This window comes from Hippocampus zosterae, chromosome 5, assembly GCF_025434085.1.
Source record: "Hippocampus zosterae strain Florida chromosome 5, ASM2543408v3, whole genome shotgun sequence".
In the NCBI taxonomy this organism is placed as follows: Eukaryota; Metazoa; Chordata; class Actinopteri; order Syngnathiformes; family Syngnathidae; genus Hippocampus; species Hippocampus zosterae.
Window position 1 is genome coordinate 1103061 of NC_067455.1, and position 21476 is coordinate 1124536.

At 48.6% G+C, this 21476-nt stretch overlaps 5 protein-coding genes and 1 non-coding gene across 12 annotated transcripts in view; 5 read left to right on the forward strand and 1 right to left on the reverse strand.

Moving 5' to 3' along the window:
• LOC127600983 (V-set and immunoglobulin domain-containing protein 10-like) overlaps positions 1–15024 on the forward strand; it is a 44124-nt gene extending 29100 nt beyond the window's left edge. Inside the window, exon 12 of the mRNA XM_052065933.1 lies at positions 15015–15024. The gene's annotated coding sequence lies outside the window, so the exon portion shown is untranslated. The remainder of the gene's footprint in view (positions 1–15014) is intronic.
• LOC127601005 (upstream stimulatory factor 2-like) overlaps positions 1–21476 on the reverse strand; it is a 231061-nt gene that overhangs the window by 49555 nt on the left and 160030 nt on the right. The gene's annotated exons all lie outside the window — the stretch shown is intronic.
• Positions 248–7966, forward strand: LOC127600994 (D(2) dopamine receptor A-like). Of its 2 annotated transcripts, none has more exons than XM_052065955.1 (8): positions 248–433; positions 3234–3632; positions 5264–5373; positions 5566–5702; positions 5793–5992; positions 6998–7081; positions 7181–7511; positions 7674–7966. In XM_052065955.1, the coding sequence occupies exons 2-8, from the start codon at positions 3261–3263 to the stop codon at positions 7868–7870; spliced, it is 1431 nt and encodes a 476-aa protein (XP_051921915.1). In that variant the 5' UTR covers positions 248–433; positions 3234–3260; the 3' UTR covers positions 7871–7966. The 2 variants fall into 2 exon arrangements, with proteins under 2 accessions (XP_051921915.1, XP_051921914.1); XM_052065954.1 differs by having other exon boundaries at positions 252–433; positions 7169–7511.
• LOC127601009 (nuclear inhibitor of protein phosphatase 1-like) lies at positions 9175–12290 on the forward strand. Its single transcript, XM_052065980.1, has 7 exons — positions 9175–9306; positions 9745–9805; positions 10505–10658; positions 10929–11146; positions 11239–11383; positions 11492–11556; positions 11697–12290. The coding sequence occupies exons 1-7, from the start codon at positions 9254–9256 to the stop codon at positions 12048–12050; spliced, it is 1050 nt and encodes a 349-aa protein (XP_051921940.1). The 5' UTR covers positions 9175–9253; the 3' UTR covers positions 12051–12290.
• On the forward strand, positions 10218–10391 carry LOC127601524 (small Cajal body-specific RNA 1). Its single transcript, XR_007962588.1, has one exon. It is a non-coding gene; the product is annotated as a small Cajal body-specific RNA 1 (non-coding RNA).
• Positions 13334–18978, forward strand: LOC127600987 (KH homology domain-containing protein 4-like). Of its 5 annotated transcripts, none has more exons than XR_007962459.1 (14): positions 13334–13504; positions 13753–13933; positions 14414–14542; positions 14770–14849; positions 14957–15009; positions 15086–15264; positions 15469–15680; positions 16060–16120; positions 16192–16252; positions 16341–16681; positions 16847–16993; positions 17479–17560; positions 17712–17797; positions 18395–18464. XR_007962459.1 is itself a non-coding variant. In XM_052065941.1 (14 exons), the coding sequence occupies exons 1-14, from the start codon at positions 13476–13478 to the stop codon at positions 18619–18621; spliced, it is 1899 nt and encodes a 632-aa protein (XP_051921901.1). In that variant the 5' UTR covers positions 13334–13475; the 3' UTR covers positions 18622–18978. The 5 variants fall into 5 exon arrangements, 3 of the variants coding, with proteins under 3 accessions (XP_051921901.1, XP_051921902.1, XP_051921903.1); XR_007962458.1 differs by having other exon boundaries at positions 18392–18461; XM_052065941.1 differs by having other exon boundaries at positions 17451–17560; positions 18392–18978.

Below are 21476 nucleotides of genomic sequence, written 5' to 3' on the forward strand. Positions count from 1 at the left end.
CTTCCGGATGGAAAGCGCACCGCCAGTCATTTTTTTAAAAAAGTGTTTTGGTTTTTGCCAATCTTGGAACACCCAGACCTCAAGGAAGCCGATGGAAAGGTCGGCGTTTTCTTCATCTTGCCTTTGATTGGCTGATTCGCCTGTCAGTCAAGCCATTCAAAGTCCCTCAGGTGTGCTTCGGTTCCACTCCGCCAATGACGTGTCAGCTCCACCGCGTGCGCGTCTACAATGTCCGCCCATCCACTCCCCGCCCCTCGAGCACACGAACTTGGTGAGTGCGGAGTGGCTGCCAAAACGGGCGGCGAAGAAAGAACGCGCCGGTGAGGGGCGGAAGCTAAGCGCGAGCCGGCCGCGGTCGAGGCTCCGGACGCCGCTTTGCTCCATCCGACGAGGTGCTGACAAGAGGAGCGGACCGAAGCCTGCCTGCCGCCGGGTACGTCAACTGTTCAAGCAAGCAAGCTCTTATGGAAGGAGTGTTTCTTATTTTTATTACTCTCTGATCATGATGCGTCGCCGGACGCTGCGATGCAACATGGTCACTGTGAAATGATTGCAACGTTGACATGTTTGAAATACAGCCCAGAGTTACCTTTGAACTTGGATTCCCAATAGATTTCTTCTCTTTAATTCTCCGCGGCACGTTGTTGAATTTGCTGCGCCTTTTCAAACTTTTGCGTTCATTCGACAGATTTGATCGAAAATAAAATTCCGTTGATATTCGGGCTTTTTATTCCAAGGAAATGTTGGGAGGTATGAGAAAGTGGACCTTTTAAAATGGGAGATAGATTATAAAATTATAAATAATATATATTATATATATATATAATAATTATAAAATAAAAATTATAAAACATATTTTTTATAATATATTTTATACTTTATATATTAAAGAAATAATGGAATTCTGGCATTCAAATTGATAGAAAATGAGATCTATCTTTAAAAGACTGGAATTCAATTTTTTCACAATTTTAGATATACACACTCAGCTTTTTAAATGTATGAGCAATCTTTTTTTAATGCTGGATTTTGCATCACTACATTCATCCAGAAAGTCGTTTTACAAAACATAGGTGAAGTTACTTTTTTTTTTTTTATTAAAATATAGGAAAGCCGTTTCTTTTTTTTGGTAGGCTACTTTGGAAAAAAATCAATGAAGATACATCTGGAAAAACATGAATCACAACTTGATTTATAAAGCATTTTAAAAACAACCATAGCTGCGTCTAAAGTGCCGTACAGAAAGAAAAAAAATTATATATATGTATACATATATATCTGTGGCCTCATCCGGTTTTGGAACTCAACGAGCCTCTTTCAAGGACATGCCTGACAATCTGTGCGGGAAAAGGAGGTCAAACCGATAACCTCCTGATGACGATCCGCTCAAACCCGCGTCAAGCGAGCGCACCCCACAACCCCCTCCCACCGGCATCACAACATATTTAGCCCAACCATAAATCTGAACTCCAGAAGGTTCCATTTTGCAGCGCTGACCTTGGAGCTGTTTACGGCGTTTGAGTTTTGTGGCCTCCAAATGTTCCGCCGTGCATTGGCCACATATCATGACCCAAAATAGAATTATGTTGCCGGTTAGCGTCCCGTATCTGTCTGGCATGTCTGGGTCCAATTTGGGAGAATTCTCCACCAGTATGAAATGACCCGAAAATGTCCTCTTTGAACCAAAGTGCTGGATTTGGTGGGTCTTTTCAGACAAGGTTTCTTGAGCATCTTTTCTAGGTCTGCCCGTGACGGACATGTCACTCAAAAAAAAGGTGAAAACTTGAAAATGGGGCAAAAAGGCCCAAATTAGGAACTAAAAAAAAAATCTGTAAGGCTTCACACGCCATTCCAGGCACGGATGCTTGATGTATTGATTTTCAGTTTCGATCCAACACGTGTGGTTGACACCCTCTGTCTTTTGTCAACCACACGGCACTCGTTCTCAGTCCATTCGTGATGGACGAAGGTCATCTTCTTGAGAGAAACTCGCTCCCTGAGCTCGGTATCATTGTTCGGAAAAAAAGATGCTTGCTTACAAATCCAGTGCTCGGCGGCACTACTTGCCGTCTTGAATCGCACATCACGCAACGCGGTCTGAGAGGATTTTGGTTCAAAAGAATTTGGGGGAGGGTGGCACGATAGCGGAAAGCGCATCCATCCCGCTGCGTCTCATTTCGTTTTAGCTTTTTATTTTTAGCGTTTGGATGAGTAGGACAACCACCTTTGAGAAATGTGATGTCGGCCATGTTTGTCAGCCAATTTTATGGCGTGTGATGTATGGAGGTGGTCGCCGTGGCGCCTGCGGCTTCCTGTTGTTGCGAAATCACCACCCGCTGGATACCAGTTAAGAATAATGAAGCTTTTTTTTTTCCCCTTTGTTTACAAATAGCCTCTGAAAATAAGTGTGAAAAAAATGCGGCAACGTGTTACGCCCGAGTGCCGTTCACAATACAAATGCATTTTTTTTTCCCTAGCCGTCCCATCCAAAATGAGTCGGCAACATAGCAGATGTTTGTGTGAGGTCGGCCATGTTTGTTGATATGTCTCGCTGACCGTCTATGCCAGGGGTGTCCAAACTTTTTGCCAAGGGGGCCAGATTTTATGTGGTAAAATGTCGGGGGGGCCGACCTTGGCTGACATTCTTTACATTGAACAACAATATTGTTCAACAAATTTTAGTAAGCCAGTCTGTTTCACATTTCCATTTTTATTTTAATTTCAACAATCTTAAGAATTTCTTTTGGTTCATTTGAAACAGGAATTTGAAATATGACATATCAGTCAATCTAAACACGGAGTGATGTCTTGTTAACTCGTGAGTGATGCCCTCTAGTGTCTAAATGCTATTACTCATTTAGTGAATGCTATTACTCATTTAGCCACTAGAGGGAAGCAGTACTCTGTGAAACATCACTCCCCAGTCTACGAGACCTCAGTCAATGCAACACGTGTTCCATTGCGCCCAACCTGCGGGCCAGACGGCACTGATTTTATGACGGGGGCCGAGGGCCGGATGAAATTCGACCGCGGGCCGGATTTGGCCCGCGGGCCGGACTTTGGACATGACTGGTCTATGCGGACGTTGACGTCCGCGAGGTGTGTCGAGTACGTGCATTTTCGGCGCACAAGCCAATCTGGTTTGCCGCGACTGAGTCGGAAGTCGTTTTCAAAATTGTCTTAAGTGCTTTGAAAATGAGCTAAGCGTCTTCTTTTGTGTCAACGCCTTTCAGAGCCAACATGTCCACCGAGGCGTCGCCATGACTTCTCACAACGACTCCGCCAACATTTCCCTCCTTCCTCCCCCTCCGCCACTGCCCTCCTCCTTGCCGTCAACCCCCCATCTCAACTCGTCGCCGGCCCCGGCCTCCGCCGCCCCCTCGTACGTCCCGCCGTCCTTGGCCGGCAATTGCAGCGGAGGAGCGTCCTCGCCCTCCTCGCCGCCGTACAACTTCTACGCCGTGCTGCTCGTGCTGCTCATCTTCTGCGTGGTGTTCGGCAACGTGCTGGTGTGCGTGGCCGTGTCGCTGGAAAGAGCCCTGCAGACCACCACCAACTACCTCATTGTTTCCCTGGCTGTGTCCGACCTGCTACTGGCCACCCTGGTCATGCCTTGGGGGGTCTACCTGGAGGTAGGACGGCGAAGACCCACTCGCAGTTTTCATCCCGATATGGTCATCTGTTGTTTCCTTACCAGAAGACTGTTTAAAAAAAACGCTCAAAGACCAAGCTAAATGCGCTTGCGGATATTTTACTGAGCAGTCGTTGCTGGGGAAACAGTGCAGGGCAGAATAATCGGTGCCCCAGAGTCCGATTCACAATTACATTCACTGTGATGTTTCCTTTCCAAAGGGCGAAACACGCACACACACTGAGCCAAAGAATAAAGATAAATACACATGCCGTTATTGAACTGATTAGCGGTTGCTGGGCAGACTTTGTGGGGGCAGAATTAATTGTGCCCCACCATTCCATTTTCCATTAATTCAAAAATTTCAAAAATCAAAAATTCACCATGCTGGTCTTTTTCCAGAGGCCTAAAGGAAACACACACACACACACACGCACACACACTGAGCCAAAGAATAAAGATAAATACACATGCCGTTATTGAACTGATTAGCGGTTGCTGGGCAGACTTTGTGGGGGCAGAATTAATTGTGCCCCACCATCCCATTTTCCATTAATTCAAAAATTTCAAAAATCAAAAATTCACCATGCTGGTCTTTTTCCAGAGGCCTAAAGGAAACACACACACACACACGCACACACACTGAGCCAAAGAATAAAGATAAATACACATGCAGTTATTGAACTGAATAGCGGTTGCTGGGCAGACTTTGTGGGGGCAGAATTAATTGTGCCCCACCGTCCCATTTTCCATTAATTCAAAAATTTCAAAAATCAAAAATTCACCATGCTGGTCTTTTTACGGAGGCCTAAAGGAAACACACACACACACACGCACACACACTGAGCCAAAGAATAAAGATAAATACACATGCAGTTATTGAACTGAATAGCGGTTGCTGGGCAGACTTTGTGGGGGAAGAATTAATTGTGCCCCACCATCCCATTTTCCATCAATTCAAAAATGTCAAAAATCAAAAATTCACCATGCTGGTCTTTTTCCGGAGGCCTAAAGGAAACACACACACACACTGAGCCAAAGAATAAAGATAAATACACATGCAGTTATTGAACTGAATAGCGGTTGCTGGGCAGACTTTGTGGTGGCAGAATTAATTGTGCCCCACCATCCCATTTTCCATCAATTCAAATATTTCAAAAATCAAAAATTCACCATGCTGGTCTTTTTCCAGAGGCCTAAAGGAAACACACACACACACACAACACATAAGCGATAGAAAAAAGTTCAACACACTTGCAGTTATTGAACTGAGCAGCTGTTGCTGGGCAGACTATGTGGGGCAGAATCATTTTTGCCCCGCAGCTCGATTAGCCACTAAGTTCACATCGCACATTACAAAATGTGACTGTTGCGTTCACCAAAGATTCTCAATTGTGAATCCAGCTCGCCATAATCGGACGTCTGCGGTTAAGGCACCCATTAAAGTGAATTATTTCAAAATGGAAGCGTGACGAATTGCGAGCTCCCGTCTCGGCGGACAATAAACGATTCATGTCGAGGGGCTAATTAATCACCCATCGTGGCAGGCGCTTTGTGCAAGATGCGCAGTCCCCTCAGACATGGCCGCTGTCCTTTTGCGGGGATGGGCTCATGGCGCGTTTGAACTTGAAGGTGGTGGGCGAGTGGCGCTTCAGCCTGATCCACTGCGACGTCCTGCTGACGCTCGACGTGATGATGTGCACCGCCAGCATCCTCAACCTGTGTGCCATCAGCATCGACAGGTACGCTCCCCGTGCTCGAGTTTTACTCACTTTTTGCAAAAAACGGGCTGCCGTAAATCTTACGAGTCACCGCAAAAGACGAGTCCATCGAGGGTTCAACCGTACCGAAAAAAAGTGGCGTTTCCTTCAAAGCTAAACAAGACCGTGACTACTTGATGTCAAGTTGGATTTGGATTTGTGTGCGCGGCGCAGGTACACGGCGGTGGCCATGCCCTTGGTGTACAACACGCGCTACAGCTCCAGGAGGAGGGTGGCGCTGATGATCGCCGCCGTTTGGTTCCTGTCTTTCGCCATCTCCTGCCCGCTGCTTTTCGGACTCAACAACACCGGTGATGTCGGCACTTGGACCACAAAAAATGTTTGTTTTTTTTCTCGGTGGAATGAGCCGAGGTGATCGAAGTGCGTTTCCTGTCTCCCAGCGGATCGTGAAGGCACCACGTGCAGCTTCGCCGACCCGGCCTTCGTGGTGTACTCGTCGGTGGCGTCCTTCTACGTGCCCTTCATCGTCACCTTGCTGGTGTATGCTCAGATCTGCGTGGTCCTGCGCAGGCGCGGCCGACGCATGGCGCGCCCACGAGGGCGCGGTGGCGGGTCCGAGGAGCCGCGGCGGCGCAGGAAGGTAGCGGGGGGGCGTTTTCATGGCTGTTTTTGTTTGTTGGTGGAGCGTCTTGCAATTTCTCAACATTTTATTGAACTGCGAAGTGAATATCGAGTCGATCGGTGAGCACAAGCTTCGATCAAAATCCAACCGGATCAATCCAATAAAGCTGCGTCGTCACCATCTCGACCCTGATCGCATCGGGGCTTGTCATGCGATTCCGCCTCCCCAAGAAATTCACTTCAGTAGTTGGTGGCTTGATGGAAAAGCACACAAGTGTTTCTGGTGATCTTCGTACAAGAGTTGAGGTAAAAACAAAGTAAACTGGAAAACAAGAAACTCAGAAGCAGATTTTGGATTTGACTTTAAAAGCTCTCGAAGTTGCAAACTAACAAAAATGGAGTTGGCTCCCTTCATTGCTTCGAGCGGCGCTCGAAAAAGCGAACGTCGTCGTGTACACTTCAAGCAACCAAGTTGAATCGAAAATAGACACGTAACAATTGCATGAAAGGACTGTGTTGGAGCTCCTGCTGCGGAAGTCTCTCGCTGTTCGTGTGTAGGCATCATTGCTGGTGACTACACTCGGTTCGAGGCACAAGACTGGAGATGTTTCTTAATTTTTCTGTGGTCGCTACCACCGAGTCGCTGAACACCCGACGTGCCTCAATGCATCGTCACTGCCGGAAGCGAACTGCAGGGAAGCTCCACCCCCTTTATTTATATACACCCCATGATACGGTATCCCTCCACACAAAATAGTACCAAACATTTAGTCATAATGCCACTCAACAGACTGACTTTTACAATGGACTTTTCTGCTCCCGGTAGTCATGGCCGCCATGCGTTTTTGGTCACCAAAATGGAGAGCGCCTTGTTGTTAGCGAGGAGGCTAACCCCGATGGTTGGCGAAATCCCTCCGAGAAAGACGACGCGATTTCGAAGCAAACGTTTTCGACCCTGGGCCGCGAGGAAAAAGCTGACAACGGGGGTTCGGTTCTTCCCGCTCTTTCCGTTTGTGTCTTCCAGAATAAATGTACGCAGCCGGAGGATGTGAAGCTCTGCGCTTTGATCCTGAGACCCTCCACCGCAGGGCCCCGGCGCAAGCGGACGGTGAGTCTTTTTTTCCGGGCGGCCGGATTGAGATGAGAGGCCTCCGCGCGCGATGACTTGATGAAATGTTGCGTTTGCTTGTTGGAGACGCTGGTGAAGGAGGCGCAGGTGCACCCTTCGGAGGCGGAGCGCCGTCGTTTCCTGCCGCGGCCCGAACGGAGCGCGGCCGCGCCGCCCGGCGAGCGGATGTCGCGCCCGCGTCCCGGCCGGGCGACCATCTCGCTGTCCGTCTCGGTGGAGCCCGCCGCGGCGCTCCCGTGCGCGGTAACGCGCTCGGCCCCGACGCCCCGGCCCCCCACGTTGCGGGACGGCATGCGGGGCCGCGAGGGCTGGCGGGAACGCGGCGGCGGTGGCACCAAGGAGAGATCCGGGGGCAGGATGTCGCAGCAGAAGGAAAGGAAGGCCACGCAGATGCTCGCCATAGTGCTCGGTGAGCCGCCCCACGGCACGTACAAATCGGATCGCAATTGGAGTGGAGAGAGAAAGAAAACTGAATCCGATGGCAACAGTTCAAATCAAACCCTTCTTGAATCTTATCCCACCCCATGTATGAAGATACATCTTGTCCTATCGCCCCCCCCCTCCCCCCCAGGCGTGTTCCTAATCTGCTGGCTGCCCTTCTTCTTGACACACGTCCTGAAGGCTCACTGCGCCAGCTGCTGCATTTCGCCGTCGCTCTACAGCGCCGTCACGTGGCTGGGCTACCTCAACAGCGCCGTCAACCCCGTCATTTACACCACCTTCAATGTGGAGTTCCGCAAGGCCTTCATCAAGATCCTCCTCTGTTGACCGAGTTCCGATGTCGAGGTGATCGTCGCGGGGCGATAGCGTCGCACGCCGACGAGCACGCGAAGGGTTGATCGAGTCTCGCTTTTTGCATTTGGGAGATTTACAGTGGCTTTGCAAAAATAGGACATTTGTAACTTTTTAGGAGTAAAACCTCCGTTTTGTTTTTGATAAACACTTTGCTCTACTCTTTGTATATTTTTTTTCTCGCAAGACAGGATGAGATCATTAAATGTACAGATCACTTTTTTCTTTTCTTTTTTTTTAAGCAACGCAGGCAAGAGCATGAAAACAAAGACAGAAACGTGCATCCAAATGTCTCTCGCTATGCATCTGGAGACAGAAACAAAATGTCCAAAGGGAACAAGCGCAAACCTGCATTTCTATCACTGGTGGAATTCCTTGTCCCCTGCTTCTTGCAAGTTGTTTGGAGGGGACGTTGTCTCCAAATTAAATTCCAAAACACTGAACTTGTCTTTGTTAATTTAATGTGTGTATACATTTATATAGTTTGCCTTCTATTTTGGTCCATGAGCGGGTCAGAAAACGAAAAAGCTCTCAGTCTGATGCAAGTGGAAAAAATATCCATAATCATATTATTATTTCATACACATAATCATAATGCATAAACCATTCGTGTCATAAGTGGAGCTATGCAAATAGACTTCAACGTCAGCGCAAATCTGGTTCCTGTCACGAGACGCCAACAGGTCTCCTGGAAATTTGACATCTCCAGGCTTAATTCCTTCACTTTCCCCACAGCAGTCACTCGAGTGTCTGCCGCATCGTGATTAACAGGGAAAGGACTTGCTGCATGCTGACAAGACTTGAAGCTTACTTTCAGTAATTTGCCTTGTTGCTCGAGACAGTTTTACTTCACAACATGACATTTTGTCAGCTGTGTCTATCGCGGGTACAGCCACCGAAAAAGTCTCAAGAGAGTTCCTATTTTGTTGTGGCTTTGTTTTATTTTTTTAATTAATCCAGTTTGTTTATTTTCATATTTTTTAATGGTTTGTTTTCGTTGAGTTTTATTTATTGATGTATTTGTTGCGTGCAAGGCTCGTAATCAACAAGTGAAACTCACCGTTGAAAAAAACGTCAAGTGGAAACGTAACATGAAATATTTCAAAATAAAAGTACAATGGTATGATAAACAAGTAAGTGTCTGTTCTGTGGTATTATTATTATTTGTTAAGTGGTCGGTAACGCGTTTTAATCCACCTGCGGCTGTTGCGAAAACGCTACGTCGAGAAAGATGCGTTGGATTAAAGTGTGTCAGTCTTGAGTGACAGCGTCTCTTTTGGCTGGAACTCCATTTCCCGACAGCACCCGCGGTGAGACGTGACCCAGCACGCACCGCGGCTTTGAGAGGATGAGGCCAAGATGGCGACGAAAGCTAGTACAGAGGGCCCTCCTCCTTTTGATTGTCCATCATGGTGAGAAAGTGCACTCTCTTACCGTATAACCTTGGGGCGCGGCAAGGTCGCCGATGCACCGAAAACCCGTCAAAGTTTTACAAAGTTGAACGAACCTCGTTTAGCGAGTGCCGTTTTGTGCTCTTCGCCGGCGTCGCTAGCCTTAGCGTGTCGCCGATGCTTAGCAGCTCGCAATGTTAGCACCGAAGGACTTCACTCGCATGTCGATCGCATCTCGAAAATGATCATTCCATCAGTACCGAAGGCAATTTATTTACACAACCATGAAGGGGAATCGCTATGTTTCGTGAATGTACTTAATGATGTGTCTTTTTTTCTACACGAGCGCGGTCGAAATCAATGGTAGCGTTTGAAAACTGTCAGTCGTGACTCTCATTCATTGCACTTGGGTCTCTTGCGAGTGTGATTATGCCTAGTTGAACAAGCACTTGGTTTCAGGGGAGGCAAGCCACCCGTCGGGCTCCACCTCGACGTGATGAAAGGAGACAAACTGATCGAGGTAAGCCGAGTGTGATATCCACATCACCTGGGGCAGTTTGTTTTTGCCTCGGCCTGCTTTTGTAAGGTTGGAGTTTGTAATGCAGAAAACTAGCACAGACATTTCTATTTATACACGACGTAATACACTAACAAAAGAGAATTTATGCTATAAATAATGGCTTAATAAAGCGTGATTAATTGATGTTGCGCCAGTAGTCACATGAAAAACGGTGTGCCTTTAAATATGAGTTTGGCCAGTGATTTGTTGAATGGTGAGTTCCGGGTTGTCTATCCAATAAACAACTATCTTTCGTTCCAAAGCGGTAATTACGGGAAATGGTCTCGTCATAAATACACTTAGCCGCAAAATGGGATGGAGTTTTAAAAGAAAAAGAAAAATCTTTGATAAGTGTGTATTATGTTGAATTGAATAGCACCAGATACAAGCTCGGCAGCCCGGTGAGTCCCAGTTGTGTTGCACGCTGGCCTCCCATCCTCCCCGTGGCTGCACGGCTTCCGGAAGGTGCCAGAGCAACACCCAGCCCTGATATTTAAGCTTCTCAGTGGGGAGCGCCACTGTTGAGTTATGGCTCAGAGGCACAGCTGACCCACTGCCAATCGTTGCCCTGGCCGACCCACCCGTGCGCCTACTGACGGCGGGCTTTCTTCTCTGCTCCTTTTTTTTTTTTTTTTTGTGTGTTTCTCTCCTTTTCCCCAGAAACTGATCATCGACGAAAAGAAATTCTACTTGTTTGGCCGCAATCCGGACTGGTGCGACTTCACCATCGACCATCAGTCGTGCTCGCGCGTCCACGCCGCCCTGGTCTACCACAAACATCTGAAGAGGCTCTTTCTTATCGACCTCAACAGCAGTAAGATGCCATCAAAAGGAATTTGCGCACAATTGGAGGCCTCAAGTCGAAGTGAATCTGGTACCGACGCAATTGGTGGCATTGCGGTCATTAAAAAAAAAAAAAAATTAATATTTTTATTTTTTTAAAGCGAGTTGACAGAAATTGCTAAATGTGTTTTTTTTAAAAATCCTCTTCTCAATAATATATCAGTAACCTCCACAGTTGGATAACTTAAAGTCTGTCGCTACTGCACGGACCCTTTTGATTGTCCGCCGTGACCGTTTGCAGCCCACGGCACCTTCCTGGGGCACATCCGCCTGGAGCCGCACAAGCCCCAGCAGGTTCCCATCGACTCCACTCTGTCTTTCGGGGCGTCCACGCGCACGTACACCATCCGAGAGAAGCCCCAAAGCCAGGGAGCCGCCGGCAGCGGGGACATTAAAATCGGCGACGAGGACGAGCTGAAAGGGCTTCTCGGCCTGCCCGAGGAGGAGACGGAGCTGGAGGTCTGTCGGCCGCAATTTGAGCGCCGCGACAATTTGTCAAGGAGCGTTCGGGGGTTGGATTTCAGCGCCCTGCCTGCCCCTTTTACCGCCAGAACCTGACCGAGTTCAACACGGCCCACAACAAGCGCATCTCCACGCTGACCATCGAGGAGGGCAACCTGGACATCCAGAGGCCCAAGAGGAAGAGGAGAAACTCCCGCGTCACTTTCAATGACGAGGACTCCATCATCAATCCGGGTACGGCTGGAAAATATTTTCCTCCATTAAAAAAAATTCCGATTATTTGGGGGGGAACGAAGCGAAAGCTAACCGAAAGGACATTTTGCCTTCACAAATGCCTCGCAGAGGACATCGACCCTTCGGTAGGACGCTTTCGGAACATGGTGCAGACGGCCGTGGTCCCCATCAAGGTAAGAATCCTGAAGGCCAATCGTGGTCCGCTTTGTGTTGTGGTTTCTTTGACATCAGAAACGGTTATTTATAAAAAAAACAAAAACAAATGTGCCATTTTCTGACCACGCTGTGATTGTGCACCCCCCCTCTGTGGCAGAAACGTCGCTCCGAGGGCCACAACACGTTGGGCCTCGACGACTTTGCGTCCAAGCGAGTGCACGGATACTCCCTGAGCGGCGGTCTCTACGGCGACCTGCCCCCCACCAGCCACGAAACGCAGCCCACGGGAGCCCCGGGTGGCGCCTCCATGCAGGGCGGCCTCCCCTTGCCCTTCCCCAACCCGGCCCCGGAGGTGGACCTGGCCCCCGAGGCTCCCCGACGCCCCGTCACCCTGGCCCCCGCCCCGGTCACGGTGCCCTACCTCCCAGAGACGCACAACGAGCCGCGCAAAAAGAAGTACGCCAAAGAAGCGTGGCCGGGCAAGAAACCCACGCCGTCGCTACTCATCTGAGACGCTTGCCCCCCCCTGACCCCCCACCTGCTGACTCTCGAGTACCGGTGGGGCGACGCCACTCCCTCCTCACGTCTTATTTTAGCGCCCAAGGAGCTGCGTACGAGCAAGATAACGAGACAAGAGTTGGAGCCACCGTTGGAAGCGTCACATTTGTTTCTTCTACGTTTTCCACTTGTTTTACACTCTTTTCCATGTTTTTTGCAAATGCTATTAATAAATGGCAAAAGGATATTTTTACACCCCGTATTTTAGTGTGACAAGGCACGACTTTCAGGAGGGAAGTGGATGTGTTTTTTTTATGTCAATACACTGCTCACAAAAAGTTGGGGGAAATTCCACCTTTGGATGAAATTTCAGTTTGAACCTTGAGAGGTCAATTTCATTTGACCTTTTTATTTTTTTCATGTAAATTCGGGCTGATTGATTTTGAAAAAAATCAAATTGCGATTGCCATTTAATACGTCATTATTTTGTCAAGAACCGCTTCCAGTGTATTTTTTTCACCATTGTGGGATTTCGTTAATGCTTTCGTTTTGACGGTTCGGCTTCGGCAAAAACAAGCACAAGCTGTGAATTAAGATGAAAGACGCTTTACTACTTCAGTTAAGAGTTGGTGAACTTGCTAAATACTTTTGACTTGCAGTCTTTTAAGTGTCCTTTTCAATGCGAATTGCAAAACCAAACGTTTCGTGAGTCGTGTACATGCTCATGATATTGTATTCCGCCTCTGTGATGTGTTTGACTCGATGGTGATTAAAAAAAAAAAAAACTACCGGATCAGCACGAGCGACTTGAGCGCGCGTCAGTTTTCAGGCGGGAGATGCAAAGCGTCCTCGGTTTACGATAGTGTTTGGTTCCTAGGCAACAGCTCAACCCGAATTTGAATGGATGTCGCCATAGTTCCATCACAAACGTACAATAAGACTGTCGTCATTTCACAATGCAAAAGAGAAACGTCTTTCCCTACTGCTCATATGTTGGTGCTGACTTGAAATTGTCTTGCATTTTTAAGCCAGAGAATACAACGGATACTTTTAACAAGCAATCGCGGTAATGCGCAGAATATAGTCCAAAAATATAAAATGTATAACGTAAAAATCACTTTATGATTTATTATTTTGACTTGAGGGTCCGGACAGAGGAGGTCGGCGGTCCGGTGGCGGATCGCGGTCCACCAGTTGAGGAACGCTGATATCTACTGTACCTCCAAAACGGAACAGGTGAGCGCCACCATTTTGAAAAACGACCACCTTGTCTTTGTCGCCCTCTCACGGCGGCTTTGAGCAACAACCCACAAACCGGAGACGGAAGCGTCGGCTAGCTTAGTTCAGTGTCAGTTCGTGCCGTACGTGTGCTAAATATAGGAGAAGACAACCCTCGCGTGTGTTTTACACGGCGAAAGAGGAACTCTTAAGGACCTATATGTCATTAGGTGGAAGTCAAAACGGCGGGTGAGTTTGCGTTCGTGTAATATTTTCGCCGTCGTCATTTATACCCTTGTGATATTTATGTAATCACGGAGGACTCTGGCTGCGAATTAGCTCTTTGTAGCTAGCCACATTTTATTCCAACGGGCTACATACCTTTCCGTCTATAAAAATACCGCAATCACAACAAGGCCTGTAATCATACGGTCATATGTAAACCTTCCACTTGGCTGTGTATGAGTAAACGGTGCGTTGTTGTTGTTTTACTTTAGCCGCCGCGCCAGCAAGTGGGACCAGCCGGGTCCCGGTTGCGGAGGACCGGGGGAGGCTGAGGCGGCACCCACCGGAGCTCTGGACGCGGCCGCCGCCGTTGCCGCGAAGATTAACGCCATGCTCGTGGCCAAGGGCAAACTCAAGCCCTCGCAGATCGGCCCACCGGGGCCTGTTGAAAAGGTACCGCGACAAACGCTGCTTGCAAGCAAAGTTTTCCGCCGTTTGCTTTTGTTTAACCTGCTCCCGGAATGAGATTCGCTTGACACTGCCGAGAGGTATGAACGTAATCATAGGCTTGTAGTTGGCAGTAGTTTAGAACTGCCCTGCGTCATAATGACACCCGGAGGCAGCTCGAATTGCAGCGGTACTTTCATTTATGAGTACAAAGGACCTCATTTACCTGTCAGCTTTATTTATGGATCCTTTTCGAAACCACCACACCGCTTCCTCCTATGAACTCCAGTTCGGAGGTGGGCAGCAGCATTTTGGACAAACCGGAGACATGATGAGATGTACAAGGGCCACCGAGACCAAACGCGTGAAGTGATTTGATTTTCTCCAGACAGCCAAAATGTGTCCATTAAAAGCATTTCCTATCAATTTAATCTTTGAGGTAAAACCACTCCGTTTATCGTGCCCCCACCCCCTTCTCCCTGACAGGTACTGGGCATTGGGAAACCTCAGGTGCCAGCCAAGACTAAAGACGACCTGGTGGTGGCGGAGGTCGAGATCAATGATGTCCCGATCACATGCCGGAATCTCTTGACACGAGGACAGACGCAAGACGAGGTCAGTATGGATGACTGGACGCCTAATTCTCATGTTTTCGAAGCCTCATTTTAGGTACTTGGTGATTTTTATTTTTTTTTAATCATTCAAATTTGACGGGGTTGTAAACTACATTCGTCTTTGATTTGTTCAATTTCATGGAACTCGTATTCGATTTGAGGTTAGCATCTTGATGACCCACCACTGATGAAATCGATTTGAAAACGTGCTCAACTCTTTGTTTCCAGATCAGTAAAGTGAGCAGTGCCGCCGTGTCCACCCGAGGACGCTACATGACTGCAGAGGAGAAGGGCAAAGCGCCACCCGGGTGACTCATTTATTATTTTATTTTTTTGGGGGGGGGGGGTTCTTGTTTTTTCTTTTTTTTTTTTTAAATGTATGTCCTAAAACAACCTCTTCGCTCTTTTGTCCCAGGGACCGCCCACTGTATCTGCACGTTCAGGGACAGACGCGGGAGCTTGTGGACCGTCAGTACAGTAGTCATGCGTGTCATGTGTCATGACGGTGATTTATTTATTTGACATTTTTCGTCTGCGCTTTTAGGAGCTGTAAACAAGATCAAGGAGATCATCACCAACGGGGTTGTGAAAGCGGCCACCGCCTCGTCGTCAGTCTCCTCGTCCTTCTCCTCCACCACCACGCCCGCCGTGACCGTTTATCAGCAAGTACCTCCACCTTCGCTTCCCCACATGGCGCACCACAAGCCGCACTTCCACACCGGGGTAAGAGGGCTACACGTGAGGATCTAAAACACACTGGGACCTTTACGTGAATTTGTTTGTTCCGGGGTCAAGCTCCTACCATAAAGACATTTTTAAAAAAAAGGTTTTTGTGGAAATAATCTTTGGAAGTGCCACTTGAATTCCCGAGCGCTCCAAAAGAAGTTTTGCCTTGACAACCGTTTCCCCCGTGACATGTTCTGACAGATGCACTACGTTCAAGATAAGATCTTTGTGGGCCTGGAGCACGCCATCCCGGGCTTTGTGGTCAAAGAGCGGGTGGAGGGTCCCAGCTGCTCGTACTTGCAGCACATCCAGTCTGAGACCGGGGCCAAGGTCTTCCTCAGGGGAAAGGGCTCGGGCTGTCTGGAGCCCACATCTGGACGAGAGGCCTTTGAGCCCATGTACATCTACATCAGGTGGGGGTGGGGGGGCGCTCAAGCCCCACCATTGATGTCCAGTCAGTCAACACGCAGATCGGTTCGCCAATCCACTGTGCGCTCATGCGTCAGGCCCCGCCTTTTAAAGGCACACACACCCACACTCAAACGTCACACAGACTACCCAAAAACTGCATTCCACATCAATTTGATGATTGTATTCCATGTTGAAATGAAACTCCTCAGCTCATCTCAACATCTTGGCATCAAAAGATGGTAGCGAATCTCCGTTTGTCTCAACAAAACTCCTTCACACATTCCAACATCTGACGTGGTTTGAATCCGCAAATGCTCATTGACAATGCGCGCTGAATCAGGAGTACTCTGAGCTCACGGCGTTTCCCATCTTTCACTGCAGTCATCCCAAACCGGAAGGTCTTGCAGCGGCCAAAACGTTGTGTCAAAACCTGCTCCAGACCGTGAGTAGCGCCTTCGCTCGCTCGCTCCCGTTCGCGTTGAACCGGGCTGAGCTTTTGTCTCCTTTGATTAGGTCCACGCGGAGTATTCTCGCTTCCTCGCTCAAATGAGCTCAGTGATGCCATCGCAACAAGGTACATTGTCAAAATTTCTATATTTTTATACTCTTGATTTTTTTCCTTGGACAAGACACTGACATTCGGACCCCTCTGCTCCTTGCAGGCTTCACGCAGCCCCCGGTGATGAACGGGATGCCCCCCTACTACCCCCCGGCCGGCTTCCAGCCGGGCTACCCCATGCCGGTGCCGCCGCCTCAGAACCAGCCCCCGCCCATGCCCTTCCCCGTGCACTCCCCCATGCCGCCCCCCGCGCCACCCAAGGTTGTTCTCCCTCAGTTCCCACCCACGCCGGTGCCTCCACCGCCGCCTCCAAATCTGGGCCCGCCGCTCTGTCCGGCGCCTCCCGTTTCCGCTCCCGTTCCGGCACCTCTTCCGCCACCCGTTCTCCCTCCGGTTCCGGTTCCGGCCCCTGTTCCAGTTCCTCCTCCGGCTTCGGTGGTTCAGGTACCCATTTGCGATCATTGGGAATGTCATACCGGCCGGGCGTGATTATCATAGCTGACAGCCAACAGAACACTCAAAAAAAAATTTTTTTGGGGGGGGGTGGTGTTCGTGACGCCTTGATATTCCATACTTGGGGAAACAAACGTGTTTCTTGTCCCGGAGCAGACGCTTCCTCCCATGTCCTACGTTCCGTCGGCTGTGGCGCCGCCCAAAGCTCCGCCTCCTCCGTCCATGTCGGCCAATCCGGCGCAGAAAAGACGATTCACAGAAGAAGTGCCCGACGAGTGCGATAGTGGCCTGCTCGGCTATCAGGTGCCTTGCCTTTTCACACGCCACCATCATCATCATTAGCTGCACGCAAGTCAGCTGACTTCATGCTAAAATGCATGGGAAACGCCATCGATGGGCTAACCGAGATTAGCATCGCTATTCGCTTAGCGTATGCAGAACGAATATGCAAATAGAAGCTTCAATCAAGCATATCTCATCCCCCACACTGTGGGAACAATTGAAACTCTTGAAATTTGCTTTAGTTTTGTCTCTTTTTTTTTAAAATCACGTTGCTGTGTGAAGCTTTTCGACGTGCTTAGTGGGGGAAGAAATATTTTCTGTGATAGGCTGAAAAGTGTCGAAAAAATTGTGACCCAGGAAAAGTTGGTCAGAAATAAGAGAAGCAAAAAACTTTAAAAAAGTGACACTTGATGCTGTGGCCAGTAGAGTCAAGTTGAGGATGTCCGCTAATGGCGCCTGTGTGTCTTTCTGCTCATAGCATGGACCCATTCATATGACTAATTTAGGTGCAGGCTTCTCCGCGGGCTGCCCCGAGACTGCAGGACCCCCACCTTCGAGTTCCTCTGGCCCGACGAGTGCGAGGGACAGGTACGCACAGTTTAGTTGGAAATCGTTTCCCCACCAACAAAGCAATCCCAAAATATTACATGCAAACATATTGTAGTTGAAACAACGATGTTGTTGTTTTTATCTCTTTATCGCTCTAAATGTCTAAGTGTCGGTTGTCTTGTTTCTTCAGTAGGCAGCTAATGCCTCCACCGCCGTTGCCCGTAAATGGCGTGAGACCCAAGATGGAGGAGAGGAGGCCACCGCAAGGCCCCGTGGGTAAGTCCAGTACGTCACATTGAGAAATGCCGTCCAAGTCCGCTCTCCGCGGAAGTGGAGTGTGCCCCCCCGCCCCCCGACCCCCCGTTTTAGCGGGAATCCACATAGACTTAAACTAAAAAAATATCTCCTATGGCTGAGCTGAGGCAGGGTTGATGCATATCCACGACTCTTCCAGGATTCTGCAGCAGCGACTAAAAAAAAAAAAAACGCCAAATAGTTGCCGGAGCCGTTTATCCAGTGTCTTGTCCCGTTCTGATGACATCATCTGTGTGCGGCGTTGGCCTCCCTCACTAACGAGAGTCTCTCCTGTTTTTGTGTTTTCTCTTTTTTTCCTCTGTTTTTCCTCTCTTCCATGTCATCCCCGGCGGCCTGGGGGGGGCTGATAACGACTTGTCACGTGCCGCCATCCTGACGCTCCATTGGATGCCCCCCCCTCGACTGACCAATGGCGGTTGCGGGATGGCCCTCCCATCCTCCGCCAAACTAATCTTTTTCTTCCAATGTGGATTGTGTTGAATTGCTGCTGCCATGTTTTGTTGTTTTCTTGTCCCCCCCCCCCCAAAATGTGCATCCTCCCCCGCCTCCTTTTAGCAGAGCCGACTGGGAAGAGGCTAAAAACGGGCTTGGTGGCATACACCGGCGACTCCTCCGACGAAGAGGAAGACCACCCGAGCGCCAAAGCCTCGGGGTCAGGTAACCCTGGGGGCTCTCCTTCTACCTCCTTAGACTGGATCCAGGGATACCGCTGCCCGCCGCCGCCGCCCCCCCGGGCGAAAACGCAGCCGCAGCAGCAGTCTATGCCTTTCTGGATGGCACCCTGAAAGTTCCACAGCAGTTCTGCGCGGATGACTCGTAGCTTTGGGTTTAGTTCAAGTAAGCATATTTTGTGTTTTCTACACACATGTACAGTGTAAAGATGATCCTTTTTTGAAGTGACACTTTGCAAAGCTGCGGATGTTGGAAAGGTCACATCGGCAATGCCAGTTTGAATTTTGAGAAATAAAGTGAATATCTGAATAGATTCTTTGTGGAAACAATACAAAAGGATGAGCAGCTTTAATTTCATCCTTCTTCAGTCATGGACACAACATTTTGTTTTGTTTTTGTCGCAATTGTATTGGACTAATGTGTAGTAATTTAAATGTTGCTTTTTGGAAATAAAGTGGCGTAAATTATAATCCTGTGTAATTTTTTTTTTTTCTACAACGAAATCTCAGTTTGGGATAAGAGGATTGAAAAATATCAACTTTTGCCGTACGTCGTAGTGCGATCGCGTGACGTGACGCAACGGGCCAGTATGTATATCGATGAAGCACCATCTCGCGGGGGAAACGATCGTAGCACAATGCGGGAAAGAAAACACTTGTCAAATTCAGTCTATTGGCCCGCTAAAAGAAGGTGGCCGTTGTTTGAACAGCGCAAAATTACAGCTGGCCTAAACATTCTCAGAAAAGTAAATGTAATAAAGTTCAATGTTATTTTAAATAACATTGAAAGCCACTCGATAAATAACGTATTTATTATGATACATTTTTTTAACCAATCATATTTCAGATAGCTTGTGTTGCCAGGTAAACTAAACTTGCTCAGGGCCTTCAGATTAAACAGCAGGCCCAGTCAGCTTGCAATAGCCAATCAGATCACCAGTCTGCGTACCAGGGCCAGCTGGAAGGGCTGACGTCGTCACTGGAAGTGCGCGTTCGGTGATTGGATTAACGCCTGCTAGAGGGAGCTGTTGCTGCATTTTGACCCAAAATGGCCGAAGGAGAAGACGTGGATCTTATTGCAGGACTACTTTCCAAACAATTTTCAAGACGGGGCTTCCGCTGGATTTACCAATTGAAGTTGTTTTACCAAGGCAGCAAGGAAACATCAGAGCACGGCTGGGCACTTACAAGCTGCGGTGCGTTTCAAAATGTTTGGGGACACTCGCGTAGATGTGCAGCTCAATGAACAGGCACTCCATTGGTGAGTAAATGAATTCTATTTTACATTTCTTCTTATTTTATTTCGTTAGTATTAACGGTAACGACCCTGACACACCAAGACATTATGTCTGCCTTTGGAGTGTCTTCTGCAAAGTCGCCCATAATGTTCGCATGAATAAAGTGTCATAAGGTCAGCGTTCAGGGGAACCTCCTTGCCTAACTCGACTCAGATGCTCGTTGACGTGCAAGAAGAGGAAAGGGGGTCGAGAGTTGGGGAGGAGACCGCAGAGCAGAGCAGACGTGTCATATTTACAGTCTTGCTAGTAAGCGCCCAAGTGCGAACCGTAATGCGTATGTCGGTTGGTGTAACCTCCGGCCTCTCAAGCTCACAAGCCAAGGCCTCGCCTGATCCTGGCCGCTGACGCCGACGTGCGAAGTCACCGAATGTGATGGCGAGGAGGGCGCCTCCCCGCGGGGTCCCATTGAGTCAAACAAAGAAACACTGTGAGCAGCCGTGGGTTCTGTATTTGCCGTCAAACCAGCAATTACAACGAGGTCGAGCGCAAACACGTTTGATCCAAGAACGTTTTCCCATGCCAAACGAGAGAATACAAACCAGCTGGCCATTGCAAAGATCAGACGACGACATTTCAACGTTCCAAATGGACGTATCGTGGGGTGCCTCGACTTGAGAATTGAATTCATTCCGCGATCACGCTTGTATGTGAAAGCGCATCTGTCTCTGAGTATCTTTCTTGGATTTAAATGAATGGAAATGCAATTCAGGCCCATCATCAAATCTTTTGTCATTTATTTTGGATTTGAAATATAGCACTCTACATTATTGCACTTAAAAAATATAATAATAATAATAACATCTTTGAGTAGATGGTAACAAATTCAGCAGTCATTCATCGTGATTTTTGATTCATCGTGATTTCGTGCCTCAATGTGCATCAGCATTGCGCTCCTTGTGTGCGCACCCAGGCCACTAGAGGGCAATGTAACGCAGATGTGCATATTCCACAAAGATGAGTTTCAAAACAAAGAGACGTCGTGTTTGGCAGAGGATAGAGAATATCTGCCAATCATTTCAATCATCTGTTGCAGTGACAGCTGCCTCGGCATTGATGCTAATTTTGTTCGGTAGCATTTTGTCAGTGATTCGATTTGACTAACTCCGCAACGTTTCATTCTTGGATTAATGTTTGGAATTAAATTGGGAATGGCAATAAACGGGCTTCAGCAAGCACTTGGCCTTCTTTTGGAAAAACTCATTTTTTGGCCATACGGAGATGTTTTGTATTTTTCGGATTTTGCATTAAACCGAGCCCGTTTTTAAAATGTTTTTCTTTTATATGATGCGATGCTTACAGCCATATAAATATGTCAAGCGTATATGCAGGAAAGATCGAAGGGCGAGGGGGAGGGGAAGTGGGAAAGCATATGGAGGGATTGAATTTTCGCAGGAAGAGAAGGCAGTGCTGCGGGAATCTTTTTTTCGGCGTCCGTATGCATAGAACCGGAGCCTCCTATACAGCTCGCAGCGGGATCTTGGCCCGGGCCGCGGCCTCGTCTCGTCTGCCCGGCGGGGTGCTTTCCTGAGCGGGGCTGCCCAGGGGAGGGGCACCTGCCAGCAGGCGCGATCACTGGTCAAGAGGAAGGCCCGGCAGGCGGGATGGAAAATGCTGGTTCCAGGAAAGAGACATCTGTTGGATGTATGAAATCCTCAGGTGGAGCGCGGCGAC

What these genes read in the sequence shown, in the direction of transcription:
- LOC127601009 (XM_052065980.1), top strand. Translation starts at nt 9,254, where the DNA reads ATGGCGACGAAAGCTAGTACAGAGGGCCCTCCTCCTTTTGATTGTCCA. An exon ending in AAGGAGACAAACTGATCGAG is followed by an intron (nt 9,806 to 10,504) that starts GTAAGCCGAGTG and finishes CCTTTTCCCCAG; the next exon opens with AAACTGATCATCGACGAAAA. An exon ending in CGGCCGTGGTCCCCATCAAG is followed by an intron (nt 11,557 to 11,696) that starts GTAAGAATCCTG and finishes CCTCTGTGGCAG; the next exon opens with AAACGTCGCTCCGAGGGCCA.
- LOC127600994 (XM_052065954.1), top strand. Translation starts at nt 3,261, where the DNA reads ATGACTTCTCACAACGACTCCGCCAACATTTCCCTCCTTCCTCCCCCT. An exon ending in AGCCGCGGCGGCGCAGGAAG is followed by an intron (nt 5,993 to 6,997) that starts GTAGCGGGGGGG and finishes TGTGTCTTCCAG; the next exon opens with AATAAATGTACGCAGCCGGA. An exon ending in GGCCCCGGCGCAAGCGGACG is followed by an intron (nt 7,082 to 7,168) that starts GTGAGTCTTTTT and finishes TGCTTGTTGGAG; the next exon opens with ACGCTGGTGAAGGAGGCGCA.
- LOC127600987 (XM_052065941.1), top strand. Translation starts at nt 13,476, where the DNA reads ATGTCATTAGGTGGAAGTCAAAACGGCGG. An exon ending in CACCGGGGCCTGTTGAAAAG is followed by an intron (nt 13,934 to 14,413) that starts GTACCGCGACAA and finishes TCTCCCTGACAG; the next exon opens with GTACTGGGCATTGGGAAACC. An exon ending in GAGGACAGACGCAAGACGAG is followed by an intron (nt 14,543 to 14,769) that starts GTCAGTATGGAT and finishes CTTTGTTTCCAG; the next exon opens with ATCAGTAAAGTGAGCAGTGC.